General features: G+C 39.9%; 1 protein-coding gene across 8 annotated transcripts in view; it reads right to left on the minus strand.

Moving 5' to 3' along the window:
- Positions 1 to 20,070, minus strand: part of LOC107221568 (growth factor receptor-bound protein 14) — a 300,280-nt gene that overhangs the window by 26,418 nt on the left and 253,792 nt on the right. For 6 of the 8 annotated variants that reach the window (XM_046737232.1, XM_046737233.1, XM_046737231.1 and 3 more), the window contains 2 exons: positions 16,766 to 16,987; positions 12,084 to 12,203 (listed from right to left, as the gene is read on the minus strand). In XM_046737232.1, the coding sequence (XP_046593188.1) occupies positions 12,084 to 12,203; positions 16,766 to 16,987 (342 nt within the window). The remainder of the gene's footprint in view (positions 1 to 12,083; positions 12,204 to 16,765; positions 16,988 to 20,070) is intronic. The other 2 variants (XM_046737229.1, XM_046737228.1) reach the window with 2 other exon arrangements.

Below are 20,070 nucleotides of genomic sequence, written 5' to 3' on the forward strand. Positions count from 1 at the left end.
GATCGCGTTAATGAGCCTAGCGCACGCTGTGTGCGCATAGCACAGGAAACGGAATTGAGTTACGTAATTTTGCTCGCAGGTTAGTTCTGGGCGCACACAGAGGTTATTTTTTTTTTCCCCCATCCGTTTTTCAGCCAACAGAACCGCTGCATCAGAACAAAAGTCGGTCGGTCACCGCATCAAGCGTACACAGGAAGTACGTTTGTACCTACCAACCAACAAAGCTCTGGTATATATATCATGCAGGGAAGTGAGCCAGCAGCCATTGTATACCGAGATACAGGCAAGTATCAAATTCCGTGCCCCTTGATAGCTTTTGAACGGAGGCTTTCGAGGTCTGCCCAGCAACGAATCGACGGCTTCAGGCTCGTTTGGGCAGCGAGTGGGCACGTGCTACAATTAAATATCGATTTCCAAAAACTGGGGACTGTATTCAACAATTCGCGGTTGTTACCATTTTCTATGTCCATCGTTGGTGGTTACATGGAACATAATCTGCTTCGCGTTCGATTTGCGTACTTAGAGACAAGGCTGAAGCTAGCAGCCAGAGTCAGCAGCCAAACGTTCGAATAAGATAGTGAAGTCCCAAAATGTTAAGTTTGTGAGATACCTCGAACCTCCAATACGTCCATAGAATTATAAGTATAAGATTGAACTGCGTTTCTCTATTTCCAAAAAGCTTAACACGTTTGGCCGCCAGTTTCAGCTTCGTAACTGAGAGTAGTTTCATCTATACCCGAGGCATTTGCAATTTTGGCAGGCATAAGAAGACGACGTGAAAAAGATGAGTTGAAGATAATTAATCCCGAAAGTATACGGAGAAAAAATTCACGTGGAGAAGCCCGCATTTCAACCGATTGCGCAACTTTTACGGGCCGGGCTGTTTGCACTCTTGTAAAGCATAAGCTAATGCATGCGTGCATAATCTCGCATGCACGTGTGTGTGTGTGTGTGTCTAAGTTTCACGGAAGGAATGTACGAGATAATGTACATATGTGGTTATAATCATGTATGTACAATGTGATCAGTAGCAAGCGACAAGCGACACGTGGATACCAGAGTGTTGGTGACCTTGGACTTGGAAGTCAGCGATGCATGGACGATTCGATACATGACAGAAGCTGCGAAGACGCTGGATATACGCATGGCACGAATCTTCGTGCATGCCACGAATGGATGATGATGCATTTTGCGTAGGAAGGTGCGCAAATCTTACAATGCCGCTCTTAGAACACTGGTGGTTATAAAAAAAAAAATAAAAATTTAAATCTCCAGTGAAACGCGGTACTCTGGTTAAGGTCAACGATGGTTGCACGAGGCCGTGACGCGTTGATTCGCGGTCATAACTCGTTGAGAGCACTGCGGTAGTGGACACACAAGCCTTGAGAAGGAAGGCGACAGCCGATCATAACGCTTCACTCATTACAGCGTCTAGACTTGATGAGCGATAGAACCGATGCTAGGGATGACTGGCACCGAGCGACCTTAACGTAGGATTACACAATTCGTTGCATGATAATTGAACTCAAGGGAGAGAAAAAAAAAAAACACTTGAAAGAAACGAAAAAAAAAAAAAAAACGGAATGTCAAGACCGCGGGAAGTATCGCTGAATTTGTAACTGGAAGACCGACTGTCGCTATACCATTATTACTTGTACTATAAAACTAGGATAAAGATTTTTTTTTTACTCTGACGATCGTTGCGACGAAACGGAGGCTTGACTGGAAAAAGGGGGGGGGGGAAAAAGAAGACAGCGGATAAAAATAAATTGCCAAAAACCGTGCGTAACACCGCAAAAGCAGGTTTCTCGGTGATTAAATCAGCTGCAGCAACCGCAGCCTGAGTAGAAACGAGTGTAAAATGAGAGAGAGAGAGAGAAAAAAACAAAGGAAACAAATAAAAAGGCCGCGAACACGGCACAAGAAAAAAGTATCCGGTGCAGACGAAATTATCGACGGGAAAAAAACGAGAAAAACAAAAAAAAAAGTTCTACCGCGTTGAAACAAGTAGGGACGGAGAAGGGAAAAAAAAAACCAACGAACGCGAGAGATAAACCCGTTCAAATAAAAAGATGTTACCGCGAAAGGAGGATCGAAGCGGGCGTAAAGCGAGAGAAAAAAAAACATTAATAAATAAATTTAAAAAAATAAAATAAAATAAAAGAATAAAAATAAGTACGAAGGAAAAAGAACAGAAACGGAAAGTAGCCAACGGTATGACGTCGCGGGCCGGGCTGAGCGTGCATCGAGGACGGGGGGACGAGGAAAGGGGTGAAGGGAGAGACTCGTTCAATGTCAAGGTTAACCCAACGCATGCGCACGACGAGTTGGGAGAGGTTATGGGGGAGGGGAGGAAGCGAAAAGACTAGAAGGAAGCGAAGCTGGCCGCCTAGCGTCACTCTTAACCACCTCCCCCCCCCCCCAGCCGCCTCACCAACCCCTTCTCCGCCCTCCGCGATGCGATGCGATGCGTTGCGTTGGGTTGCGTCAGCCTTGGCACTAAAGCGCATGCCGCCTGCAGTGGTGGGGAACAGGTTGGATGACTAGCAACGGTGTTTCCCTACTATCGCGTTGCGCCGTCGTCTGGACTGCTGGGTCTCCCCCCCCCCTCCCCCGACCGCCGACCTAGCCTAGTCGACCCCACCACCTCTACTCCCACGTCGCTACGTCGCTACGTGCATCTGGTGCATCTGGTATGTCACATCGTGCTGCGTGCATTCGTATACGTAGAAGTGCCAGCGGCTGGCGTCACGCGATGGGGGCGACGCAACAGCTTTTGATTGTAGATGGCGCGTCGTTATACCGATGCACGGGAGCTTGCAGCGCTCCTATCGCTTAGCTGCATTGATTCATTGCCGGACAGCAACGCTGGCGCATTCGGGAGACTCGGTGTTTAGGGTCTCGCGGAGAGTAGTTAAATACGAATTTCACGATGCTCGGATATTTAACGGAACGGAATCATTAGGTAAATGAGGTTTTCAAAAAGCGCGGCTGGAGCTGATACGGGCTTTAGAATTCCCATCGTCATTTATACGGAGGAAATTATTTTTTAAATTCATTTAATTGTCGTCTAACCGTCTGGTTCACTTCATTAGTTTCTATGGCCTTTAATTCTTCTGGTGGTCAGCTCTGACCCTCTTCTTGCCTTTTATCTATGGTTAGGTTTAGGTTTAGGTTTTAATTTTCAATTTCTATAACTACCAAGCCTGTTCGATGGCTATTCCTGTACTACCTGTAAGTGAGCCTTGCCCGCGTTTAAGTTAATAAATAAATAAATAAATAAATAAATAAATTTACAATCGTGTGAAAACCACGTTGTTTTATATTAACAAAACGTAGGTACAGAAATTTCATCTATTTTACTATTTTTCCATCGAAAAATTGTCCGATTTTGGTAAAGAAAACTGCTTATTTTATTGGTGAGTCAATCCTCTACGATTCGTCTGAGGCGGATTTTTTTTCTTCGAGCTCGTCTATTGGTTGAACAAAAAGTAATTCGGTGTTCTAATTCACAATTTTTACAATTCACATACGACAAATTTATGATTCAGCAATAAATATACTATACCTTAATTATTCCATACGAAAAAATCTAACTCGGACGTTTTCAGAGTATTGATTATATCGAATAACGAAATGAGATTTTTTTCCTCATTCAATTGCAACGCATTCCGTCGTATTTTTTTTTTTCCACAATTCCTGATTCCTTTTTCTCGGCTTTCGTTTCTATTTTACCGTCAATACGATCATAATCGAAGAGTACGCACGCATACATCGCTCGTAGATAAAGGGTATGAATAAAATTAAGGAAGACGATAAAAAAAAAAAAAGTGGGAAAAGATAAATCGTGAAGCAGCGTCGAGACGTTGATTTTGAACTAAGAATAAATTGGCGTCTGAAATCATTCGAACCCCGCATCGAATTTTTGTAAATCACGCAAACGACGCGTACAATAAATAACATATGGAAAGAAGAGACGTAAAACTTAAGCGGCACGATCGCTTTTCTCTCTCTCTCGTGGCTTAAATGTCCACCGGCTGCAGCTGCACGTGTAGGCAGCAGAATAATCCTGAAAGTCACCTTGCATTCGACTTTGATGAGTGAGTAAACGTGCATGTGTAACGCTGCACTGCACCTACGTACATCAGTAGAATAGAGTTGAGCCGAGGAGTGTAATTTTATACCTTGCACCGAGTCACCAATCCTCCGTTCTGGTATTATGCAGTTTCCTCACGGCACGTCGGTGTTAATGCATCTCGCGTGTTGGTGCACCGTGATACGGTATCACACGTGCATACATACATATATACACGTGTATATATACACATATGCACACACGTATATGTATACCAAAGAACTGAACTACATATGTAGCACCATCAGGAGGACTCCATCCGGCCGGCATCTTGCATCGTTAATTGCGCCGGAAAATTTTCCGTCTATAATCATCGTCTTCGCATCTCTTCTTCTTATTCTCCTCAGTTTTTTTTTTTTTTTTGTCTTCCTTCCTTATTCCTTTCTTATTTTTTATACAAATAGCAAACAGGACGCCGGAATGAATCGATTGTCTCAGCGTAGAGTTTCCCTCATTCATTTTTTTTTTTTTTCTTTCTCATCATACTCTTGTTATTTGCTGTATTTTTTGACCTCCAAAGCTCCGCTCGGGATTTAGTTGCATCGTGATCGAATTATATCACACACACACACACATATATATATATATATATATTTAACATGTATAAATACTTGACGTATATTGTATTTTCTCTATTTCTTTTTTCTTGTTTTTCATATTTAACAAACTAAAAAAGAAGAGAAAAATATTCATCGGTAAATTTTGTATTTTCGTATTTAATTTTTTTCCTTTCTTTTCTCTTCTATTCCTCAGATGCCTGCAGAAGTTCTCACCGCATCATCATCCCCCCCCCCCCCCCCCCTCCCCTCCCAAGAGAGTTTTATGGCGGACGGGAATGTAGGCGAACCGGGCAGGCAGGTGTAGGGATTTGGTCAAGGGTCAAGGAAGGGCCGATGAAATCCACCGAAAGGAGCCCAGTCGAGCTTAAAATGTTCTTTGATCGAGTAGGATGAGAGGCAGTTAAGCCCCTCCTTGATTCAGCCAGAGCCTGTCGCTACTTTTATACGGTGAAACTTCCACTCGTAGCGTTTATATCGTCAGACATTGAAAATGTGAAAATCCACTTCACATCGGAGCCGAACTTATTTCCCATTTTTATTATTAATATCTCGTTCCGATCTCGCTTCGTAAAAAATTACAAGCCTCGCTCGGAGATGTGAGTTTTCTTTCGTTGCTTGGTGCGTGTGACACGGAATAGAGATGAAAAAAAAAAAAAAAAAAAAAGCAGCCACAGAAAAAAAAAATAGCGAATATACACTTAATAAATTTGTCTACTGCTTATGTACTGCCGTTTATTTGTAAAATGTCTAATATATATTGTTAATTAGATACGTTATACTGAAAGAAAGGGAATCGATCAATTATTTAGATAAACGTAGTAAGATTTTTTTTTTTTTTTTCTTTTTGTTCTTTCTTGAATGTACTCGAACGCCGTTTGACTTTCGTCGAACCAGTGAATTTTGATTATTTACAAATTGAATATTCCGACTTGCACGGGGTCAAACTCCAATATATATATATAAGCTTCGAAATAAATTTCAATCAATTAGAATGAAAACTGTGGGTAATTATTACACCGAGCGGCTGTATAACTTGTCGAAAAAGAGAAGAAAAGAGAAGAAGAAAAAAAAAAAAAGAGTAGAATATAAATTGAGTATTCGGCTGACGCGACACACGGTTCGAAAATCACCAACGAACTCCGATCGTTTCCCCTTGATCAGCGAGAATGTTTAATTTTGTGAATTTTCAATTATTCACCTTCCATTCCGGAATATTTCGGCAAATTTAAATTCCGATTCGAATCGATATTGCATTACATGCACTTGATTCGACCGACCTCATCCTTTTCATCCCTTTCCTGTTTTTTCACTTACTTATTTACGTATCGAGTCCTCACTCGACTGGAGTAGGTACACGTAATAATATCATCATAATATCCCGTGGGAAAAATGAATCGCCGCACCGATTGATCAGCCCTTTTCAATCGTTCCAAACTCGACACACACGCACGCACTCATGTAAAAACATAGTGATTAGCTAACGGTCGAAAGGTTTAACGCGCATGCGTTAAAATTATACACTGATTGTGACAGGAATTTTCAGTTCCGGTTACAGCTCAGTCCTTGACTATTTTCACTTTTTACCACGATCGAAAAATATAGTTCTAGGTACAAAATGAAAATCAGTTTTCTAGCCGTTACCGGAAAGTCTAGTATCCGTTACTATCCTTTCTCGTTACGATCACTGTTGCTATATTTTCTTGCAACTGTTGCGAAAATTTAACGCTTGTGCGACGATAAATCGACGTTGAAGCCTTATTCAACTAAAAAAGCAGAGTAAACCTCAGAAATTGATTTTGCGTTTGCAATAACCAAAAAAGGATCGACGATAGCGCGAAATGTTTACGCGTTTTAAGTTTTACTCAACTTTTTCTAGTTACTGTTCCAAATGAAATTCTTCTCAGTGTAGAGCAAAAGCATTTGTTTTTGTCAGGTTAACCAACCGTCGTGAGTTCGTACGTCAGATTGCCGCGATGTATGTAGTACATAACCTGAGAAAATTTTCGTCAGTTGAAAACAGTTGAGGTTACGTATACACACATCGCGGCGAGTTGTCACGTGTACTTCCAACGGTTGGTCAACCTGACAAAACAACACTGCTTTTCCTCTAGAATTCTAGCGCATGCGCGTTAAACCATACGACCGTTACGACTAATCACTCTGTACACAAACGCACACATAGAGGCAGGCAAATTCATAATATGGATACATGCAGTTAAAGACGATAATTACTATAACGCGGCGGAAAATTTTCGGTTGAAACGCGCCGGTTTATCCGCGCCCATCTTCCGCAGCTCCAGTATACATATGTATATACATAACATACATAAGTATAACAAGATGAAAATCCGTGTATACTAATGTACCTAAGTTTAATATATAAACTCGACTGCACGTATACATATGTACATATATATAGTTCAGGCGACAAACGAAGAGAACGTGTACGTATGTAGACGTTAAAACGGTTCGGAGGGATTGCACAAAGACGCGCGTGTGTGATTACAGAGGCATTTTCAGAGGGGAGCCGGTAGACTGGTGGGTCGATAGTTCTGGCCTGGCGTAGCAACAGCCGGGGCACACTTTTTTACTCAGCTGCAGGTGTACGTATGTACGTATGTACGTATATGCGCTAGGGTATACATACCGTATGTGTATAACGTGTATATATGTAGATAACCACCATCCGCCTAGATACACACACACACACACATGTAACGCAACTTGTAAGCCAAACTATGTTATAGGTATAATTTCCCACCCCCACCCTCGGCGACCTCCTCTTCAAGCGTCTCTCACGGACTCAGGAGAGACAGACACAGACGACGTGACGCCCCGATGTATATATATATATATATATAATTATAAATATATACATATATTTATATGTATATATCTATATATATATATATATATGCATACCCATACGCATAAGTATATAAATATATCACATAACATGTACCTGGATACGTACGAGTTTCAAGACGCGTCGCGATCCTCGCGAGGGGTTTTAATTGTTATCATTATTATCATTATTATTATTATTATTGTTATTGTTATTGTTGTTGTTATAATTATTATTAAAAACCTTGAAATATTCCCAGTTGTTGTAAAAAATGTGTTGACGGTGTATCCAAAATTCCCTCCTCAGAATTGCGTGAGTTTTTTTCCAACATTTTTTGTTTTATATAGGTACGTTTCTTTTTGTAATTTTTTTTTTTTTTTCTTCATTTTACTTCACCAATTAACGATAAATGAGTGTATGATTCTGGATTTATATGTATAGAAAAATAAAAGAATTCATTTTGTTGCCGGTATATATATATATATATATATATATATATAAGGGAAATATTTTACACGAGTTGGGTGTGTATCACCTGCTTATACAATACATTATTTTTGGATACCACAGTTACTCCGGATACTATATTTTGGCTATCGCAATTGTTGCGATAATTCGTTGTTGGTTCGTTCAACTTATACGGGTATAACGTAAAAGCGTTCTTTTCAAAGTCTTATTTAATTGAATAGTGGAAGAACAATTTTTAAAGACGAGAGAAGAAAAAGAAAAAAAAAAAAAATTAAAGTACCCACAGCAAACTGTGCGGAAGGGGGAGAGAGAAAAGCATTCGATAAGAATACAAACGTTCTGATTTAACGTAACGTTATCTCGGATATAATTTTTATCAGATCCAATGAAGAGATCTTGAATTCGAATCGTTCGATATAAAATGACGGTAGCGTAACAAGGTTGATTTTCACACTGCATCACGTGTTGACAAGCACGAATTTCCACGAATTCAACGACGCGATGATATGTACGTATACATATATGGGGCATTCCATGACATGTCGGTCAAGATTCTACCTCGATGTCTCGGATTGGCTTTATAAATTTTTGTATGAAAGTACGTGACAAAAAACGCAATCGCAATTCTTCCAGAATATTTTTAAACCAGCGTATCTGAAGTGTGGTTTAAAAACTGGCAAAGAATCCGTCAATTTCAAAGATATGAAAAAATTCAAAAAAAATCTTATAAAATGTAAATAAATTTTGACACCTATTAAAAGATGAAGATTTCATAACTTCTAAAGGTAAGCAACAAAGATGATTTAAAAAAATTTATATAATAATAGTTATTAATTATTGGATTGAATTTTTCACACTAGAATGAACATAAAAGCTCATTGTAACACGGGCCAAAAAATATCTATTCAGAGAGACATTATAATGAGCTTTCACATTAATTTTTATGTCAAAAATGCAATCCAATAATAACGAAATTTTTTTTCTTTCATTTTCCAAATTTATCTTTTGAAGTTTCAAAATCTCTATCTTCTCGAAGGTAAAAAAAATTTTGTTCATTTTTCATAATATTTTTCTGATTTTTTTTCAGATCTTAGAACGTGGTTTATTTATTTATTTATTTTTTTTTTTCAAGTTTTGAAATCATATATCAGATAAGCTGGGTCGAAAGAATGTGAAAAAAATCGCGATCGCGTTTTTCGCCGTGTAGTTTCGTACAAAAAATTGTAAAGCCGATCTGGGACATCAACGTAGAATCTTGATCGAGATATCATGGAATACCCCATATATATATATATATATATATATATACACACAGGTGCATGCCTCGTTACGGTTGATAACGTTAAATGCCGAGGAGGATGATCAATATTGCATATCTGTTTTCAAGAGGCGATCTATCCGGAACGATCGAGGAGTTCTGATCGCATGCGGGTATCGATAACAGCTGAGCACATATCAAGATTTTATACCGACTTGCGAACACGCCACGTGACCTAAGACACGATGACACATTGGCAAACACCCGAGCGTCGACGATTATGTATTATATAAATATAATAAATATAATAAATATAATAAAATAAAATAAATAAATGACGAGAAGCAAAAAAAAAAAAAAAAAATATGTATATAACGATAATATACCGAGGAATGATTGAGTGAGAGAATGATAAAATAGAAAGTAAAAATAAAATCGTACTAGATGTATCGTCGGTCAATCTTCAGCGTGTTGTGTTCAGTTTTGAAAATTTCAAATTATAACACGCCCGAACCACACGAGGACAATATCAAGCTTTTACACTTTACTTTGATGGTTGGATCTTTGTATTATTTCATTATTATTTACTTCTTTCTTTTCTCTAATTAATCGGAGAAGCGAAAATTGACAATGAAAATGACGCGCCACATCAAAGTGACACGGCTTTCGAGGCATCTGACTGAGTATTATAGTAAATCTGTGCAGGGTTAGTTGGAACGGAGCAGCCGTGAGACTGGGAGAAGAAATCCCCGGAGATTATCGGACATGCGGGTCTTCCTCGTGTTAAAAGGCGAACACCTCGCGTCCCTCGGGCTTTTCCAAAGTCGTTCGATATATCCGTATGGAAATTGGCCTTTCTTTTTTTATTTTTTTTTGCCAATCAGTCGGCACGATACTTTACGACGAGAAGAAGTACGACGGTATAATAACGGTAAAAAGATTGCTCGATCCGATCTAGAAATTGGAAAATTTTTACAACTCAATTCAGAAAGACGTTTGAACGATTGATAAAATTTTTTAAAATATCTTTCATCGCTTTCAACGTTGATTTTAGGTTAAAAAGTTTAAGTAAATACAAACGTTTTTTTTTTTTTTAGATAGATACAATCAAGATTCGACAAGCGAAACTGAAATTAGTCATCCTGGATTTTTAATTAAAACATAGATATCCATGAATTCACTTGAGGCAATTGTTTGGATAATATCTATTCACGAAGAAAGATGAACAAAAATTCACCGAAATTAGACAAACGAAGCGGACCTGGCATTATTTAAATGAGCCAAGTAATACGAGTGTGACCTTTTAAAAATTGCCAACAACTAAAGTTAATTTACTTCAATTTGGAAATTTCAATTATTTTATTTTTTTTTTTTTATAATGAGAGCAGATTCTTGTAATAAAAGCCTGATGATATATTCAAGTCCAGTTTCACCTTTCAAACCTTGATTTCATCATTTCTCGATTCAACTAATTTTCACACCAAATTCCATAGATGTTGAACGGAGAAATATCTCCTATAACAGCAGTGGAACTGATTGTGAGTTTAGAATTCTTGACTCGTTAGCAAAAATTGAAATTATTCAAAATATAGAAATCAAGGACGGCGATAAAGGAATTTAAAAAATTAACGAAAGTAGAAAAAAAATTCCCAACATTCAATTCTACGGTTGTTTTTCGGAGCTGGGTTGAAGTTCCGAATTTGAAAAGATTCCAAATTACTTGGTCGGAAACCCGACGGCTCAAAGTTCCGGAATGAAAGATATCGAAAATTCAAGTTACGATAGAGCAAAGTTCCAAAAAATAAAGTTTTGACGGAGTAAAAATCGGAAAATTAAAATACACTCACACAGCGTATGTTTACTCGACGAGCGGGTGTAAAAAGTCAGAAAAACCGAAAATCAGAATGACCAGGAATTCCGAAGGCAAAAAATATCGATAATCCAAAACAAAGTGGCAAAAATTTCACCCAGCCAGAAATTCACATAACCGAAAATCTTCGATCATTCGAAATTTCGATGTTTCAGTTTTTTTTAAATTTCCTCATTTTCACACTTTCGGAACTTTGACTTTGGAAATTTGGCGCTTTCGTTACTTTAATGACTCGAAATTTCTCAACCTCGCCTCTGATTATCGTTCCGTTTTTGAGAAACTTGCATAGCGGAAAATAAATTCCGTAGACGACGGTTTTGGCCTGATATAAAGGAATAATTTTTTTCCCCAAGGCGATGCTCGATCACCGGCATAAGGTTAATCATCATCGTCTCGGTTGTCGCCTCGCCGCAGGCAGCGCCGTACAATAAAATCGGTGCTTGATACCCGAGACTCTGAATCTATGTCTGCGAGAACCGATGTCGTGCGACTTGCGAGTGTGATTCGCAACCGGATACGCGGGGATTAACTAGGGATAAATATATATACATGTTGTACAGGCGTTGATCAGCGTCGTTAGAGGGAGGGTACAAAAGTCAGGGTATCAAGAGCGTGACGCGTGTGTGAAATTCTTTCGCATCGTTCACTTTCATTTTTAGAACTAGAGTGAGAAAAGCAAGATTTAAAAAAAGAAAAAAAAAAATTAATAAAAACAAAAAAAAATAAAAACAATAATAAAACAATCACTTCGCGAATGAAACGAAGAAGAGAACAAAGAACAATGAAATAAATCGAGTAGGATAGAATAATATTGCGCTTTTTGGGTCCTTCGTTTTTTACTACGTATGTATTTTAGCAGCGAGGAAATAGGAAAAAAGATTGCGATTTTTGGGTTAGTGGTTGAATTTTTTTTTTTTTTTTTTTAAATCGTAAATTAAAAGACTTACGTTTGGCACCGAGTAGCTGTTGTAATTTCCCGAACTGACCGTCGGCTCGCATTGTTTGTTTTTGAAGGCCCTGTAATTCTCCCTCAGCTGCTTGCCGTACTGCAACAAAGCAGCACACCACTACATGATCGAGGGTGCGCCAATCGAACACGCTCAAAAACACACAATCATATTTTCTTAATTCAGACTGATTGTCAGGCGAAAGTACGCCCGGACGACATTGTAAAGGGAAATACGAGTAGAACGAAGAAGAGAGAAACAATAGAATAAAATGGAGAACAAAATTGTTGAAGGAAGAAAGAGGAAAATAAATCAAGGAGGCGAAAAATGTTGAGAACCGTGAAGAAATGGCGAATATTAACAGAATAAAGAAAAGTACGCGAAAAACAAAAGGATAAAAGTATAGAAAAGTAAGACAATTGTACGTGCAGGTCTTGGATTTTTAATGGCGTGAAAATTTGTTTTTTTTCAAATTCGAAAACTAGGGAAAGATTCGAAGGAGAGAAAAAAATTTAAAGATGAAAATAGATTCGTAACGCTTTTGGCTACTTGTCGTATGATAGGATGGTGTAAACAATATAGAATTTTCAAATGTGCAAAAAAAAATGCATCTATACAATTGACAGAATTTCGGAACGTAGAAAAAGTCGAGAAGTATAAGAAAAATCGTAATACAGCCGAAATATAGAACAGTCAGAATAATTATAGAAATCCCGATGATTCTGTACTTCGGTTTTTGATTTGTCAAAACATTAACCATTCTGTTTTTCGACTTTTTCCGTTAGCAAATACTGCAGTAATATGAAAATAATACAAAAGTTCTGATAATTCTGATAATTCGACACCGCGAAGTTCAACATTATCATCCCGACGCCACGTATTTCTTGAATTCTATTCGACGTCCGTTTGCAGTGTGGAAGTAAGATAATTCGCTGTACCAGTAAATTTTAGGGTAAATATAATCACAGCAAAAATTTCAGCCGTCGAAGCACAAAATCTTTCACTCCAACAGCAAAGGTTTCGCAGCAAGCACAGCCAAGTGGAATTTCCGATGTAGTCAAACCGCTGCGCTGGTTAGGCTAGCAAAATTCTAGCCATTGGGAATAAAATTTCTTTTACCGCGTCTGTATTAACGTTAAAATTTGCCGGTTTGGCGAATTATTTATCTGCCAATCACCGCCCGTAACTTATCCAACCTCCGGGTTCGTTTCAGGGGTTGAAAAGGTGGCCTAGAAGTTTGGAATATCGACCGATCTAGCGCCTGTCACCCAGTAACACGTTCAGCAGCGCCCCCTCCCAGGGTGACTGATGCTAGACGAAAGGCTAGAATTGGTGCTTTCGGTGAAAGGATTTTCTTTTCCTATTCAGACCGGCGAACGAGGGGCAAAGAACGCGCGAATTCTTCCGTACCGCGATTTTGGTGAATTTTCTATTTCCGTCGTAGGGTCGTGAATATTCAGGGACGTTTCTAGGGGTGCGCGAACACTCCCGTAGGGTAAATATATTGAAAATTCATCGAGTCATCCTTTGATCCCGACCTCAAACCTGGACCCTGACCTTGACCTTTTGCACGCCCGGGAATCTCCGAGTAGGCTGAGAGAGACCCCGATTTTACGAGGTAGCTGCGTAAGGGACCGAGAAAATTAACGGCCTTTCTACCGGCTGGAAGTTGGCGGGTAATTAATCCGTAGAAGTGACAGAATTTTCGTGGGTTGAACGTGGCTTTCCTGCGGGCGAGGAAACGGAGCGGCGGTAAAGGCGGGGCGAATATCCCGAAACTTCTCGCTTCTTGTACGTCGACCAAGAAAACATGGATAATGAAGGAGGAAGAAGAGAAAAAGAAGAAGAAGAAGAAGAAGAAGAAGAAGATGATGACGTCGAGGAAGAGGCGGAAGTCGTTCTTCTCTCCACTCTATACAACCGCCACTGGTAAGCTACCTTCGGATACTTTCGAACAAGAAGATAAAAAATGACTTTCACCTCCTCCCCCCCAAGCTGCTACACCTTATTACTCGTGAGAATAAGCCAACTGAAAACTACCATATTTCACGGTGAAACTTTTCCGAAATACGGGACAACTGCAAAACTTGCATAAGTCAAAAGTTTCGCCAAAGTTGGATAGTTATTGCACTGTGGCCTTTGGTTCCGAAGGACTTCTTCGTGACTTCAATCGACTTGATACTACCACCGGGTCATTACTTCAAATTGCTTCTTTATGACTTCGAACTACTTGAGACGATTTGATCGTAACTTCAAGTGACTACGTCATGACGTCGAATGGATTCTTCCTGGCCTTAAACGACTTGGACATAACTTGATCACATCTTAAAGTGACTTTATCGTGTCTCTGAATTGATTATTCAGGGTCTCAAACGACTCGACACAACCTCAGCGTGACTTAATACAAGCAGGTAACGATTTGATCACGACTTGAAGTGACTTACTCTCAATTTCAAATGGCTTCATTATGACTATTTGTTTGATGTTGATCAAGAAGAGTACAGTTTCGACTCAAACACAGTTGGTACAAAATAACCACAATACAAGTTTATCATTCCATCAATTGAAGTGACTACACAGCGCAGAGTCGAATGATTCTTTCCATCGAGTGAATAAAATTTAATAAAATGGAAAAGTAACATTTGTCGAAGAACATCGATGTAACTCACCGTCAGAATTGAAAGAAGACAAATGAGTACAAGTTTATCATTCCAACAATTGAAGTGACTACACAGCACAGAGTCCAATGATTCTTTCCGTCAAGTGAATAACATGTGATAAAATGGAAAAGTAACATTTGTCGAAGAACATCGATGTAATTGTCAAAATTGAAAGAAGATAAAATAAAATCATTTATTTCACATCCTGCAACGCAGGATTAAAGAAAAGCGAGTGTAAAATTGTCTGAATCATAAGAGAAGAGATTGGCTTCCGCATTATACAGTACGTAACAGGAGATCAAAGAGCTTGTACCGCACAAAGAATCGGGCTGCGATGTTGAAGAAGTGAGAGAGAGAGAGAGAAAGAGAGAGAGAGAGAAAAGTAGAAGAGGAAAGAGAGTCGGGAGGAACGACCAAGTGCCATCTTGTTTTGGGAAAGGGTGTCGCGACACCCACGTGCCCGAGGGCAACTGCAGCAGGACGATGAAATAGGTGTATGCATGGAGGCTGTAGGTACGTGAGACGGCAGCGACGATGCAGGGTAAGCATAAAGTGCACGGCTCAACTGTAACCTAGACATTGCTTTCGGCTTTGAAACTGGTAGTAGTTTCGAGTGTCGCCACCGCCGTCGCCGCCTTCTCTCGTCCGGAGGTTGAAAACTCGAGAGAGTGGTCTGAGCCCCCACTTGGCCAAAGAATGGAGCCCTAAAGAGAAGAGTTGCATAATAGAAGGGGCATGCGCTTCTATAGAACGTCTAGCTGTAGGTACAAGTTGCACAGCCCTCCTCCTTCACCTTCTCTTTAAACGAAGCTCACAGCCAGTTGGGCATGTGTCGTTACGCTTCCCATCGTCGTTCAACGCGCCTTTGACAACTACCGTGTGTAGATGTTCGAAACCGACCGAAGACAAGTATGCATGCAGAACTTTTCGCCAAACGTCAGGGAGCGATAGAGAGAGAGAGAGGGAGAGAGAGAGAGAGGGAGAGGAAGAGTGTGTGAGAGATTAACAAGCTGGAATGTCTGGCATGCGGTCACACGTGTGCTTAAATTAAACCTCCGTGACCGAAATTCGGCGATGGAATGCAAATAAGAAAAAGCAGAAGAAGAAGAAGAAGAAGAAGAAGAAGAAGATCAAACTGCGAGGTGTGAAAATGACGGTTAAAATGAAAGGAAGAGGGTGAAACAAAAAGAAGAGTAAATTTCTACAAATGAACCAGGGTTGAAGACGGTAACGTTGACGTAACGAAACATCGAAAAAAGAAAAGCACCATTTTCGTATAGTTTACTGACAAGGAAGGTACACTTAGGGACAATGAATCTGAGACGGCTAATTTTTTTGCACTAGACAGTTACGTTGGCATCACAGAGAAACCTACAGCGCCATAGTCGGCCGAGCGCGAAACTAACTCAATCCCAATAAACGTGACTTAACCCATGACCGTCGAATCTAACCTTAGAATACGTGTCAATCCAACAAGTCATTATCCCCGCGGTATTTTAAGGTTAGATTCGACGGTCATGGGTTATGTCACGTTTATTGAGATTGAGTTTGTTTCGCATTCGGCCGAGTGTGGCGCTGTAAGTTTCTCTGTGTTGCCAACATAACTGTCTAGTGTAAAAAATTAGCCGTCTCAGATTCATTGTCCCCAAGTGTACAATCCCAACGTGACCGTGAAACATTACAGCGTTGGTTTCATTCAAACACATTACGGACGTTGGGTCTCCATCTGTGGGGGTAAATTTCACCCCCTTAAAATATTTATTGACCGGTAAAAAAAAAAAAAAAAAAATACGTCGCTTAGTTTTTACTCTAGTACAACATACTACAAAAAAAACTCAAATCGAAGAGATCGACTTGGAATACGTTCCTTGTGAGATTCAGCCAGCGCTTAAAAGTTGGGAGGTGATGCTTATCTTCCGACAATGTATCGTTACGTCGGGGTGTTACGCGCTTGAACTTTGCAAAGGTGGACAATTAATGCCTAAGGTGGTTCGAAATGATAAGATACGTCGATGCTGTTACCTTGGCGAGACGCATGGCTATGATCCAGCAGGCGCGCGTCTTCTCGTTGTCAAAGGTGATGCACCGGAAGTCACTCCCGGCCTTTTTTTTACTCTTTGTGTTGGTGACTGGTCTCAAAACGAGGCCCCACTGAGTAGGGGCGCGAAACTGTTTCTTTGCGTTCACGGTCGTGTAGACGTGGAAGTCCGGAAGATTGGCCAACACCTCGAGCTGTTCCAGATTCTGAAAAACGAAGCAAACCAGATCCAACGTAAATACAGTGTGTCGTCCTTTTCCTAGTCGTTGAAAAGTCGTCGATTAATAAAATATGACAATGCCGAGTGGTGTGAAACTGAAGAATTGTCAGCGTAAATCAGGAAGACGGAGGATACGTCAGGTTTGGTTTTTTTTTTTTTGTTCCTTATTGCTCGTAAAACTTTCGTCATTAATCGCTTATCCAATTCGCGTTGAAATGCGCTCATCCTCATCGCTATGAGAGTTTTCAGCTCGTCAGCGAAATCAAAGACAAACCGAACTTGGTAGTGTGAATTGAATAATAAGAGAAGACGAAAAGGACAATCTCCGTCGGATTCGATGGCCTGAATTTACCGGGGTCCGAGGTCATCGGAGTCTGTCGTGCTGCAGGCAGACTAGCTGTTTCTTTTGAGGGCAAGCGAGCAGTAGTGTAACATAGCGATTCTACGCACGTACGCGTATCAGCGGCAACCAGCGCCACGGGTCACGTGCCAAAGACATAAGATGAAGGGAGGGAGGAGGCACGACCATACAGCGAGCTTGCAAGCTTCGGCCGAGCCGATAAGACGACTTTAAACCGTCTTTGTAGACACCGCGACGCTGCTCGAGTGTGTTTCGTTACGTTTCACAATTGAGAACGTCGAGAGATAGATAGAGAGAGAAAGAGAGAGATAAGGGTTCGGAGATAAGAGACCGTTAATGTAGACATCAAAGTAGAATTAATAATTTTAAATCGTATTCGAAACGGAATTTCAACACCGTCTCCAATTTTCTTTCCTCTTTTTCTGGTATGAATCTACATACAGGAATATCTACATACATTTTGGATCCGTTCCACAAATTCGAACAATGGGGGGAAAAAAATGTGGTTACGTTAAAAAATCGAACATCCGTAAATGAATGGTTGAAAGAAGATTCAATTTCCGTAGGAAAATTTTTACTTCGCTATAATTTATCCTATTCTGGTTCATCGCTGCTCGTGTGGTATGTGCCGCGTGTTTTTTTTTTTTTTTTTTTTTAGTTCGTTTTTCGTCTTCCTTGAAACTGATATCCAATAAAGTCGAGCGTAAAAAGTGAGAGAAAAAAAATCTGTCAAGAGGGGCACACAAATATGATTACGATCACAAACGATAACTCGTTGCCGTCAAACCAGTTTTCATTCCGATTAAGCCGTCCCCCCCCCCTCCCCCCTCCTTTTTCCTCAATCCTTTTTTCAGTTACACTTCGTTTTTTTTTTTCTTTTTTTTCTTTCGCTCTTCATCTTCTCTCCTTGAGGTAAAATCATTTCGTCACCGGAACTCGAAGGTTAAAACTCACGAGCGTATACAGTTTATAATCCATGCCGCTATACCGAACCATGGGCTAATATAACCGTGAACGAGATGACTAAGCAGGCAGCAAGTGAAAGATAGGAGTAAGATAACGGGTGTGCGGTACAAACTGAGGTTACTTTTTTTCTTTTTTCTAAATTTATACAGAGGTAGGTATAAATATGTCGCATACCCATATTCGTCCGTAAGTGTTGCATCATGCGTTATTCGTCGTTCACATTTTTTTTTTTTTTTTCTTTTGTACAGTTTCACGGGCAACGTGTATTCTGACGAGAAGAAGAAACGAAGAAAAAAAAAAAAAAAATTCGTCATCTCGTCACTTTCTACGTACATCGTATACCTCACGATATCTCACGATACTTCATTGACAATGATTTTCATCAACGTTTTCGGCTTCTTTTCGTCAAATTTAACATTTTCTTCATCGTCATCTCTTTCATCAACGAACGAAACAGCGAATTTCCGACTTGATCAATCTATCCCTTCGTTACGGGTCAACTCGTACAAGTATCTGTTCATACGACTGAAGTATAGTGTTACACGATATCCTTGTAGGTACACGTATAGCTGTTATAGACACCTATAAGTATGTAATGCTCGAGTCAGTTGCGTAATCTCATCGTTATCTTGCATCACAGCTGTTTTATATTGTTATTTATATACATACGAGTATATAGGTGTATGTGTATAAATACAGGTAGACAGAGAAAAACGTTGACGTAGGTAGTATAACAGTACGATGATGATGATGATGATGATGATGATGATGATGATGATGATGATGATGATGATGATGATGATGATGATAATATGAAGAACAACCAAGTCAGAGCGATATGCCGCAGCGTGCATCGGGACCAACTACAACCCATATACTCTCATTGCACAATCTCAAGGAGATAAGAAATCACAGACTCAGGTGTGTGTGTTCGTGTCTGTACATACGGTACAAGTGTGCGAAATATATCTTGACCAGATACTCGAATACGAGCAAGAAGTGAAAAAAAGAAAAAAGAAAAGAGAAAAATAGTGACCCGTCCCGAGGTTAGGAATTATTACGTACTACAAACCAACCGTTCCTTTTCTACCGTCGAGTAAGAAACTGGACGACGAGAAGAATGTCAATGAAAAAGGAAAAGACGAATAACACTTGCATGCAAGATGATGACTACGACTGTGGGATAACTCAAAGACCTCTCTCCTGATTATGCGCGATACGTTTGGGTAGTGATACGTACGGAGAGTATACACACAATCCAATAGATAGTCGTACGTAGACACACGTGTAAAAGTTAACGTATGTACGTGAACCGCAATATCGCGACAAGTTTTATGACCAAACATAAATTCTTTCATATCAGTAGAATTTTATTCGCTGGATGGATGTGGAAGAGCGACGCTCCTCTGTGCACACATCCAAGGATCCACATGTGCGTACGTACGAAAGTATGTAAAACGATGCGAGTCACGTATGTGTGAGTTGGCGTCTCTCTCGCTTAGGCATATACAATATATAAACACGGAAACTTTTCGCGGTTGACTTGTGAATTACGTTACACACGCACACATTCACGCTTGGTGCAATCGGTTTACGATGGTGCGTATTGTGAGAGACGTTACTCCTATTCCCACACAGCAGCCTTTGAGTCTTGTGTTGTACGGTATAAAACGTTTCAAAGTTCAACACTCGAGGTCGTTCGCATAAATCGACCGATCGTTACTGAAAACGAGTCTGTGATT

The sequence above is a fragment of the Neodiprion lecontei genome, chromosome 4 (assembly GCF_021901455.1).
Source record: "Neodiprion lecontei isolate iyNeoLeco1 chromosome 4, iyNeoLeco1.1, whole genome shotgun sequence".
Classification (NCBI taxonomy): Eukaryota; Metazoa; Arthropoda; class Insecta; order Hymenoptera; family Diprionidae; genus Neodiprion; species Neodiprion lecontei.